Source organism: Mchenga conophoros, linkage group LG9, assembly GCF_057382185.1.
Source record: "Mchenga conophoros isolate Kocher_MC1m ecotype Shallow Benthic linkage group LG9, M_conophoros_male_GT1.1, whole genome shotgun sequence".
Taxonomy (NCBI): domain Eukaryota; kingdom Metazoa; phylum Chordata; class Actinopteri; order Cichliformes; family Cichlidae; genus Mchenga; species Mchenga conophoros.
In genome coordinates, this window is record NC_140534.1 from 12,039,479 (window position 1) to 12,051,844 (window position 12,366).

At 41.2% G+C, this 12,366-nt stretch overlaps 1 protein-coding gene across 7 annotated transcripts in view; it reads right to left on the reverse strand.

Annotated features, from left to right (window-relative positions):
* ntng1a (netrin g1a) overlaps positions 1-12,366 on the reverse strand; it is a 122,872-nt gene that overhangs the window by 29,603 nt on the left and 80,903 nt on the right. For all 7 annotated transcript variants that reach the window (XM_085286485.1, XM_085286491.1, XM_085286487.1 and 4 more), the window contains exon 4: positions 5,656-5,828. In XM_085286485.1, the coding sequence (XP_085142611.1) occupies positions 5,656-5,828 (173 nt within the window). The remainder of the gene's footprint in view (positions 1-5,655; positions 5,829-12,366) is intronic.

Genomic DNA, 12,366 nt, shown 5'->3' on the forward strand with positions numbered 1-12,366 from the left:
TGGGTGTGTGTGAGGGGCTGAGGGGGTGAGAGACGCAGATGAAAAGAGCGAGAAAGACAGAGCCACCCCAGAAGGCTGAGTTAGCTGTGACAGAGAGCGATGCCCACTTCCCCTCCTTCTATCCTTGCCATTCCTTTTTTCATCACTTTCTAAATCCCGCTCTTCTTCTGCGCTCTCAACACAGAGCCATTGTAAGACGACATATCAACGACCCCCCAACCCCACCACCCACACACACACTGCACCCCTCCCCACACCCAGACTCCACACCCTCTCTGAATGATGATTCATCGAGCTCCTTATCGCATCAGACTACTTGATGGGCATAGTAAAAAGAAATTAAATCTTAATTAAATTTTCATCTTTGACAAATTTGTCTCTGCAGAGCTGCCATATGCTCGCTGGGTTTGGGGGAAAACATTGAGAGGGAAGGAGACTTTTGGAATTGGTGTTGAATGGGCTTGAAAATTACAAAACAGCACAAGGTGCATTTTTCTGTCAGCCTTGAGCATTTTCTTTTCTATTCAGGAGGGATAACCTTGCATTCCTATAGATTTTTCACAGCGTTATTACATTATGGATTTTTCTTCCTCCAAGACAAAGTATAATAACGCACTTTATACTCGGACTGTTTTTCATCACTTGCAGGGCAAAGGGAGCATGTGTGCGTGAGTGTGTCCTTGTGTAGTTATGAATGTGTGTATGTTTGTGTGCATGCAGGCCTGGATGATCACCTGTGTGTGTGTGAGTGTCACCTTTTTTAATAATGTGCTGTCAATCTGGGCTCTGGGAATGGGCATTTCACTAACCCTCCCTAAGTCTCATAACGTGGATCCTCTGGGAGGTAGAATAAGTCATCAGTGGCCGGCGGCCGGGAGCCCTCGAGCGCCGCAGAGAAAGGCAGAAATCACAGCGGATGCAATAAGGAGACAGGGTGGAATAAAAGTTGGGCTTTCATATTAATGCCACGGCACTCAAAGTTATAGCCCTGCTGCTCATCACTCTTTCTGGAAATGATGTAAGGGAGTAGTAGTGGCTGCTCTGGAGCCTGTGTTCACGAGGGGCAGTTGATACTCACTGTTTTTGTGCTAATTGTTTTGTTAAATACACTCACAGATCCATCGCCTATTTACACACTGAAGTCTGCTAACAGCAGAAAGTCTAAAGGTGAGACGCAGTACCCGGATCATCTCCCAGCCCCTCATTTCAATGACACTAAACTGCTGTATGAACAGAGTACTTCCCATATTGTGTGTGTACCCCAGGAAGAACACACATTCCTGCCTTTCAGTTTAGGAACAAAATAAACAGCGAGCAGTAAAAGTCTGGGGGGAAAGAGGCCATGAAATGATAATATATTCCATATTTCTCAAGCTCATAGACTGCTGTATTTCTCCTTCTTGGCAAGGGAAGTTTTACTGTAAATTCCAATATTACAAACAGTTGCCTTCATGCAGTTGTATACTTCTTTCCCTGAGGTTTGCTCAGGGCTGCAAGTGAGATTCAACAAACTTTCTTAAACTCACATTTTTAAAATCAATTAATTATGATTAATGTGATGAAGGTGATGATGATCATTTGGCTGCTGGGGGGCAGCGGGAGCAAGCTGAGAACAAAGCATTTTCATTTCATCACCTTACACAGCAAGGAGAGCTTTCAAATGAAGTCATGACTCTGGCCACCTGGTGAACCCAGGACTAATTTTCACTCCTCATTGTTATTTTGTTCCCTTGTCTGCACTGTGGTTTGTTACCAACTGCCGAGGTTTGATGTCAGTTCACTAGTTGGTTCATCCACAAAACTGCATTTGAAAAGCAAAACAAAAAGTATTCAAAAGTGTAAAACAAAGAATTCCTTGTTGTCCTTGCATTAAGTCAGATATAAAACATGGGTCCACACCAGCAAATGTTCTTCAGGCTCTGTGAGAAGAAGATGTGATGTGACGTCATGCCAACGCATTAGACAAAAGGAGGTTGGCCCACTTACTTCAGCTCGAGCAGGAGTAATTGCCTCTGTTCTACATTAGCATCGCAGCTGCAGCTTAACAACATTATTTATTAACTGTAATCCGTGTTGTTTATTAGTGGAAAGCTCGAGCCCACTTCAAAATATAACAATATGAGATTATGCAGTCTGGATGCACAATTTCCCCATTGGCGACATTTGTTAGCATTCTACTTTTTAATTGTGACATTCCTTTGTGTTTCCGAAAACACCTCGGGATCAAAAGTAGAGAAGCCTTCTGCTAAATGCGCATTTCAAAATCGCAGAGAGCCGCCCCAACCTTCGTCCCCCTGACCAACGCCTCCAGCGCTTCCGGTGGATAGCGAGGTTTTCCCAACCCGTTTGAGAGTCACAGTCTCTCCAGCGTATCCTCAGTCTGCTCAAAACATCTCACCTTTGAGACGCCCAGGAGGCATCCCTAGCGAGACGCATTAAAAGTAGCCAGTGGCTACCCCATTGGCTACTTTTAATGCAGAGCAGCAGCGGCTTTACTCTGAGCTCCCCATGAATGACTAAGCTCCTCATCCAATCTCCAAAAATTCCTACCTTACAATGGTGAAGAGGTCTGTATGCCTGAGTGATCCCAGGAGCTGTGCTGTCAGGTCCAACTGGGCCCTACAGTCCTGGTTAAAGGGCCAAACTAATGCGGTCCTACTGACCACTATGAACTCCTTGCATCTTTTGAGCAGGACTGAACAACACAATGCAGCCAAGATGTAATTTTTCAAAAGCATGAAAAAGTAAAGGAGCACACGTGTGTGTTGGTTTGTATTTAGCCTAACGTTACATAACTTTGTAAGCAGCCTGTTCTATTGCAACTTCTCGAAATTCCTGTTTAGTAGAAATAAAAGTTTATAACTAATAAAGTTGTAATGCAGTTTAGAATTTTAAGCAAAATAATCATGTGGTTGCTGAACCTCCCACAGATTTATATAATCAAGAAAAATCAATTTTGCCTGAAGGATGGAAAGAAGTATGAAAAAGGGCACACACTGTTAACGGGAAAACTACAGGCCCGTAAGTCTGACATCTACAGAGGCGATGCAAAACCTCATCAGTACCTTTATTGTTGACAATGCGCCACGTAGAATTTCATCAGCGAGCAGGTGCATTTAGTTTCTTAGGTACACCTGTTTACCTGACAGTAAATCTCTAATTAGCCAATCACATGGTAGCGATTGAGTGCAAGCAGACATGGTCAAATATCAAACTGAGCGTTGGGAATATTGAAGAAAGGTGATTTAAGTGTCTCTGAAAGTGACAGGTTTTTTACTTACCGCCCTGGGCTGGTTGCTAGTTTAGTTTCGTTCTTAAATTAAAGCAAAAAAAGTGATAGAAAACGAGTTTACACAAGAGCTACTAAACTAATCCAAGTGTCAAAGGGCTGTCACCTGTGGACAGGTTAAGAAAGGTTCACAGATACCAGATGATACCACAGTTAAACCTGTGATCCTCTTTTGGAACACCATAGAAGATTTAACATCCTTTAAATAAATTCCACTAATATTGTCCAGTAGTACTTAATAATATGGCCCACGACTAAGAGTGCTGTAATTACATGAAATTTCAATGTATTTTATTGGAAATTACATTGTAATTAATTTACGCGTGGATAGTTAAAGGTAGGCACACTAGAATAAGGAGATAATAAGAAATAATTGCACTGTTAATATTTTATTAGTAATTTTAGGTAGTGCATGAGTAGTTTTAAGTACTGGAACTTCAAGTTTTTTGGGGGGGTTGTTTTTTTGTTTTGTTTTGTTTTTGTTTTTGTTTTTTACAAAAAAGGAGACACAAATTACTCTATAAGTAATTTTAAGTGCTGCATAATTTGTTTGGAGTGACTTAACTTTGCTTAAACTTCCAGGTATTTTACAGGAAAGCAGACAATACTTCCCTCAACACTGCTTTTCAAAGTTATGCTTGGACAGTGATGATAAAAGACAACAAAGTTGACTCCATCATTTAAAGATCACACAGTCCTGCAAAGTCTGTTTGTTGTTGCTTTCTTTTTCTTGTAAGTTAGTAAGGGAAAACGGCCCTTATCACATTTATGTGGTAAAATACAAGTTAAATAATAGAGCACCATCATGCATAATGAATATTATATAAAGATGTATACATATTCAAAAAACATACTTGTTAAGTGTTGAGTGTGCTTGCAATATAAGCTGGAGAAATACTGTTTGTTTCTCTGCAAAATTACCAAGAAACTACACAGTACTTCAATTTACTTAAGCAGTAGTTAAACAGTATTATTTGTGTCTCCTGTGAAGCTGGCAGAATTATTGGAACAAGTCTGCCAGAGATCAGTAATATCTTCCCCACTCGCTGTCTGAGGAGGGTGCACAGTATCCTGCGGGACCAACATCACCCTGCGCGCCACCTTTTCCATCTGCTGCCCTCAGGGAGAAGGTACAGGTCTATACAGGCCAGAACATCCAGACTGGCCAACAGCCTGTATCCACAGGCTGTGAGGCTCCTGAACTCTCTGCCCCCCTCTCACGGACAATAACCATATCCAACTTCTTAATAGCAATGAACTGGTCTGCATTGGTGCATCATATCTTTATTCTCTTCCCCCTCCTGCCCCCCCCCTCTTTCTTAAATAGATAACTATCATATCTGATATCATATCTCACAGTACAATAATATTGAATGGGTTGCATTGTTGTATTTTGTCATGTTTCTCAGGTCTTTGTCTGAATTTCTACGAACATTATTGCTAAGGATTGTCTTATTGCATTGGAGTCACACTGGGTTAAATATGTACACTTGGGTTTTAAGGGGTATTTATTATTTTCTTCTTTTTTTGGGGTTGTATGGAAGCCCCAAACGCAATTTCATTGTTCTTGACAATGACAATAAATAAATAAATACTTAAATACTTAAATACTCCTTTCCTGTAAAATACCTAAAGTTACACACTACTTATATTTACCTACAGTATAATTATTTCTTTGTTTCCTGTAAAAACCTGACTTATTATTCCCTTGTTCTAATGAACCTAGCTTTAAATATCTGTAGGTAACTAAAATTACATTGTAATTTCAAGTGTTAATTACAGGGGACTTACACTAGTTTGCTAAAGTGCTACCCACGTTTCTCTAAAAAAAGGGAGAAAAATGATTCTTTTTTTGCACAGGCTGCATCAGCGTATAACGAGCTTCCAGAGGACGTAGTGCAGGTTCTTTCACTTCACTCTAATTAGAGTGGTCGAGAAAAGGACATTTTCTAGAATACAGAGCTGTAGAAGAGAGAACAACATCCTATTTACACTGTGGTCTTTTAACTAGACTGCACTCTGGTCTGGAAACATTTGCTTCAACATAACATCACTAATCATACACACATCTTTTTTGCATGCTGTTAATTGCTTCACTTTGCTTTGAAACGCCACAGCTCAGCATCTCTGAATGCAACGACCGTCTGAACTCTCTAAAAGGACACACAGGATACTGATAATTAGGACTGGACTTTTATCACTTGTCGCTGTAGATGCATTTTTTTAAAAAACTAATTCAACAAATTTTCCATTATTTTGTTGAGATCTATAAGACCTCCTGAAAGTCCTACACTGCCATGTCATCCATCTTTTTAATTAGCCAACACGTCAGAGGTGTGCTTGTGTTCGAGTGTGCGTGTACTCACAGATATTTGCGGTGCCCTTGGGTATGGGCAGGTATGAGCCAGCACTCCACGCTCGCCCCTGGTAGTTCCTCTTACAGCGGCCGCAGTCGGGCCCAGTGGTGTTGTGTTCACACTCACAGCTCAACTTCTCTTTGTCATACACACAGCTGTTGGCGTGAAGATTGCACTTGCACCTGTCAAAGCAGAGGAGGGGCAGGGTTGAAAGAGGACAGGCACGTCAACATGAGTGAATTTTCCGGTGCTGAATAGAGAACAGACGGCTTTTATTTTGTTGGACAATGCTGCTGAAGGGCAGCGTGTCCTTGAATAGCAGTGGCACTGGAACACAGGCAGAGCTGCTAAAACAGTCGCCTTCTCAACTTCAAGAACTGCTAGTTCAAAGAAGGCAGGCGACTGCACGAATGAATCCGGCATCATTATTTCCTCCGCTTTTTTTCTCCCCCTCTCCACTCGGGAAGGTAGCTCGGTTTTAATTGTCCCACTGGAGGATGCGTAATTGTTGTAAGGTCACAGCTGATGGACACGAGAAGATCGAGAGGGAGAGGGGGACAAAGAGGTGCAGGGAGGGCCGAGGAAAACAAGCTAAGTTAAATTGCGAAACAAGCACTTGGAGATTGAAGACGTCGAAAGGCTCACAGCTCCGAAAGATGACGAATACCGAGGAGTTAGCCAGAGGGTGGCGTGGAGCAACAGTATGACTACCTTCTCCATGACAAATTAATATGAGATGAGATCTCAGAAGCACATTTTCAGTTTGGAAAGAGGGACTCCCTCAAGGTGCACTAAATCCTCACTCACATCCTGCTCACTAGAACATCCATTTAACAATAAACTCTGCAGATTCATTTTCTGCTGTGCCTAGATGAGTATTGGGGGGGGGGGGGGGGGGGGGGGGGGGTTGTATCTGTTAATTTTATTTATGAGCTTCAGTCAAGCACTTTGAATTTTTAGACCTTTGCTGCAGACAACAACATGACTGAATGTTTCCACATTTCTCAGAGATGAGCTGTGAAAATTTGGTGACAATGCATTCTAACATAGTCTGATTTAAACATGAAGTAGGAGTAGGAGAATATTCCCTGCCCACAAGTAGATTAAAGGATTAAAAAAAATCTTTTATACTCAATGGCTGTCTACATTTCTACTTTCAGGTTCCGCCAGTGTTATGTCGGTTGTTTTGTTATTTTGTCCATTTTCTTTATAGAATCACTACTTTTATTTTGACAGCTAATGCTGAAAAAGGTGGCGCGACACACTCCCCAAAATCATCACCGTCAAGCATAACCATGTTGTTTTTAAAGAGTACCTGCCATGATCCCGAGCCACTGCCTGCACTGGCTGAAACAGGCATGACTCACCATAGATTAATGGTGTTGTATTTGTTTAGTTTGAGAGAGGAGGAAAAATGCTGAGAGTCAGGTAAAATGCCACTGTTCAAGCCTGTCTCAATCATTTTAAAGTGCAGTTTCATTCAGCATACTGGGAGTGCCTTACAAATGTCTTTTCTTTCTTCTTAAATCAAAGGAAATGTACACAAAAAGAAAGAAAATTTGTGTTTGGTCGATTATTCCTTTGTTGTAAGAACGCTTCTTGGTAATCAATCTTTTACTGTTGGAAAGCCTATTTATTGCTGTGAATGACCACAGCAGACCCGGTGACATCAACATGCTTTGCAGCATTCTTTATTAGCACACACGGTTGCTGTTCACAATGCACACAGTGCTGCAGCTCTCCCGCTGCTCAACATTACCACAACAACCCCAACCACAGGAGACAGTACAATATTTAAGTCGACGGGGCGTGATTGCAGATGCCGTACAGGTGCGTCCGCCTTCCCTGCACGGTACCGCAGGCCCTGCCCGACACAATTGCCCTTTACATGTTATCACATTTGTAAGGAAAATGCATTTGTGGGTTGAGCAACAGAGTTGAGTCGATGAGTTGTACCCATGAAAAACTTGCAAAATCTTCTCTGTCAATGCCAAACAACTTATTCTGATGTAGATGCTTGTTTGGTGTCATTTATTGGATGTCTGGATGATTGAAAGCTGATGAAACAGAGTGGCAGTTTAACAGCTTACTCATTTAATAAAGAGGGGCCTCAGTAACATGTGGAAGAACCACTAAATGCCCACAACAGCCTGGCGCCTCCTCTGCATGCTGGTCACACATTGCTGTGCGGTGGCCAGTGTTGGGAAGGTTACTTTTAAAATGTATTCCATTACAGATTACAGAATATATGCCCCAAAATGTATTCTGTAACGTATTCCGTTACGTTACTCAATGACAGTAACGTATTCTGAATACTTTGGATTACTTAATATATTATCATGCTTTTTACAACAACGTGAATGTACTATTGCTGTGATTTATTACTATTACTGAAGGTCCGCGACTCCGAACTGTAGTAAAGGGACCTCTGACTAATATGGCGGGGTCCCTGTCGGCTCGTTGTCGAAAAATAGCTTTACTTTGTTGTGTGGGTCAACTTTTCTTGCGAGAGACAGAGAGAGGCGTTGAAAGGCTGCTCCAACGGAACTTATTGTTTTCGGAGGAAAACACGAACACGGTGTACAGTCGAGTCTTAATAGCTTACTTACAACTGGGCTCGTCAGGCACTCTTCTTGGCTGCAGTGGTTATTATTATATTTACATGCTTCCAGCTCCCGTTTTTCCTCGATGACAACTCGTACCTTTCCACTCCACTCCACCTTTTTAAATGGTAACTGTAACGGAATACAGTTATTCATATTTTGTATTTTAAATACATAACGGCGGTACATGTATTCCGTTACTCCCCAACACTGGCGGTGGCATTACATTCTTCAACCAGCATTTGTTGCAAGTGATGTGGTTGTGTTGGTCACACAATAAGCTGTTTGGCATTGGCAGAGAAGATCTAGCATGTTTTTTAATGGGTACCACTCATCGACTCAACTCTGCTGCTCAACATACTAAAACATTTTCCTTACAAATGTGGCAAAATTTAAGGGGAAATAAACTGGCCTTTTATCTGTTAGTGAGAAACGTCAGTACCAGCTGGCCTCTCTCACCCTGCCCATCCTGCTTTGCCACATCATGACTCATAAATAAACACAATAACTCCTAAAAGTTTTAAATCACACACTGTCTCTGACCCTGGAAATACACCAACCTGCTGTTCACACCCCTAAATGAAATGCTGCAGAGCTAATGAAGGTATTTAAGACAAACTGCCAAGAACCCCGCGTTTCACTTATAAATGTCACCAGCTGCAAATTATATCATTTACAGCTAATTACCATGAAGTCTGTAAATAATAAGCCAGCATTGTTATTTGGCTATTTTGTTTTTTTGGGGGTTTTTTTGTGGCTAGCTCGCTTCACTTTTTAACACCATTCCAAGAACACGAGGAGCACACTGTGTGCTTTTGTAATTTAGCAACACTAGCGTAGTCACATTCATTTCAAATATTCCATGCATATCGTATCATTTTAAATCACACAAAAGTTCTGATGTGGGACATCTGTTGTTTTGAGCAAGTGGCACAGAAACTAAAAGGTGTGAAAAAGCTTTCTCGATAAGTAATGCTACGGCTTTTATTTCTCGTGATGTCAGGCATATTTTTAATAAGCCGCTGCTACCTTATGCTGGTTGTCTCATTTTCAGGTTACACTGTAGCAAAAGGCTGTGCATAATAATTATGCTGACACCTACAACTTTAGTGTTTCTAAGACAACAAAAGCTTATTTCATGGATCTCCCTATACTTTTTTTTAAACTACAAATGTGAAAGCTCATCCAAAATGGATATGATTAACTGGAAGCATTCAGATCTGACATGCATTACAACCACGTGAAATGAGTCTATTTATTTCCGCCTGATAAATGGGTGCACAATACTATTAATGCTATTAACCCAGGAGTCACCCCTACTGGTGTGCCTAATATAAACCTTCTCGACTTTACTTTCAATCCAGAGGAGTGGTGGCTTCATTCTGACCTTTTCTGGAAAAACTAAGCTCCTCATCATGTCTCCAAAATCATGACCACACAATGATGGAGGTGAAAGGACTATCGAGTCAGGAAAAAGTAAATAAGATATCCAGCTAACTCACCACGAGCAGTGATACCAAACTCCTCAATGCATTTAGAGCCCCAGTGGGGAATAAGCTGCATGAGGAACAGTGGGGGTCTATTGCTTTGTGGCAGTGGCGGAGCGGGGGGGTGGCTTACTGGGCTTAAGCCCGGGTTGTTTTTTCAGAAGCCCGGGGTCTTTTGGAGTGTAATTTTTTCATAGTTAGATGCCTGGCTGACAACTGTATAAAACAAAAACTACACACAATATTCGAAGCACATAGCGCACACTGTGGGAATTTATGACTCTGCGTAAATCCCCCCTAATATTGGTATGATCCGAGCTCAGGCACTAAGCGAGGGGGCGGGGGCAGCTGCTGCCTGCGAGTGCGCTGTTGGAGAAGCGCAGGGAGGCAGACAGAGGAGAACTGAAGTTCGACCAGGTACCAAAGCAAATCATTCGTACTGTACAAATAATGTAAATATGACGGTGAATCACGAAAGATTGATATCAAACTGATCACTTGACCAATTTTATGTTACTTTCTCTTCGAGTGAATCAACAAATGAATGAAAAGGAATGAAAAGCGGAACAACAACAATGCTGTTTCTTTAGAGGGTCTTAGCTTACATGTGTGTTTATTTCATATTTTCAGTTGTTACCCTCCACGGCTAAATAAATCGGTTTCACTAATGCACTGATATACAAGAATGGACATAAGGGGCTTCTTTCAAAGAAAAAACTCAGGTAGATGTTATTTTATATATTATGCTTTGTATGTTGTTCAGTATATTTCTATGCAAAACAAGAGGAACTTCAACACACAGCAGTACATTCACAGTTGAAACCAGATATTTACATACACTTTATGGAAAACACAAGAACATGTTTTTACTGTACAACATCAATTTAGAGTAAACTTGTTTTGTTTTGGATAAATAAATATTGAAATATCTTTTGAATTAGTTAAATGTCAGAATAAAGAGAGACAGAGCTTCTATTTTTATCACTTTCATCAAATTTAGGAGTACATGTACACTAAGTTTATTGTTCATTAATAAGAAAACTGCAGACGATTCCATTCTGAGCTGAAGAAGCTTCTGATTGGTTAGTAGAGTCCATGTGAGTAAATTGGTGGCACAGCTGTGGATGCATATAAGGCAAAACACAGAGCCTGTTTCTGTGACATGGGAAAATCAAGAGATGTCAACCAAAACACCAGGAACAGAACTGTGGAGCTCCATAAGTGTGGCTCAGTTTGAATACAATTTGGTGCCGTTTACAATTAAGAAATACAGAAAATTTCTCTCTTTACTCTTAAATTTAACAAATATGTTTTTTATATTTATCAATCTAAAAAAAATAAAGATTTAGTCTGATTTGATGTTACAATTAAAAAAGTGTTTTTATCTGAAGAGTATTTAAACATCTGGTTTCAACTGTATATTTGATGGTGTTGGTGTTTGAGAGAGAGAGAGAGAGGAACAAGAGCAGGTGTAGTGCAGGTCTATGATGATTTTTAGTGCTACTATCATCTAGTTCTGATTCTGGGTCTGTCTTGGTTAAGTCCTAAGTAGTCCTGATTTTGAGCTGTTGTAGTCCTGTTTTAATTCTGGATCAGTGATATATATTTTTCCCTATATGAAGTCATTCTCTTTTGAACAAAACTCAAAACAGAGCCTATAAACAACACCCCCCCCCCCCCAAATCCCACATGCATACTACCCTTTAGGGCTAAGCCCCAGGTGTATCAAATGTCTGCCTCCGCCTCTGCTTTGTGGACTGGGAAACAATGGCTTGGTGTTGGCACGCTTTTCTTAGTTTTTGTGATATTTTCCTGAATTTTTACTCATGCAATGCATCTGTCAGAAAGCTTTCTGTTGTCTCGGTTCTGTGTTACAGATTAAAAAAGCGTTAAAAAAGAAATAAGAGCAGAAACTCTGTCATTTCACAGTCACCATGTGAGGCCCGTCTAAGAGTCCACTTTGAGCTTTGAGCTTGACTGGGAAATTCTTTTGTTACACTGGCTTAAACGTATCACAGCGTTACCCGGTCGACACTGAGACGTAGCAAAATTGATTGAGAAAAAGTGCCTCGAGTTGAGTTGACGTGCACGCGCAGCTAAAAATCAAGACAAGATCAGAATCGGGTCTCATGGAGTGTCGCTCAGCGCAGCTGCTCCCCACTCTGTTATAAAAATCTGATTTTTACAGTGCGTGTATGTGGAGTGGATAGGCAATGTGGTGTGAAATGACTTCACACAGAGCCCTTTGCGGTTTAACCTTCAGCTTCTTTTAACATCTGCAACATTTTAATCAGCGTCCAGAAGTGATAGTGCCGTCGGCATAATGATGGAGGCCGCCAGTGAGGCCCGCAGGGCCTCATACCCGCCAGTGCTGTTGTGCTTCCAATCAACATCGGCTCCTGAATGCGAACACCAGGGGACTCTCCCTCACTGCTGCACTAGCAACAACATCTTCAGAGAAAGAGCCAAGTAAAATTGTATTGAACAGCAATTTAATAGCAAATCTCCTCCAGGGTTTCCCACGAGTTCGATGTTGTGTCTTCGTTTCCTGTTGGCCCCGCTTTACTTTGAAAGCTCTGTGGCATGTTTTCTCCTACCTTATCATTCTCCTCATTTCTCTCTCCTCCCTC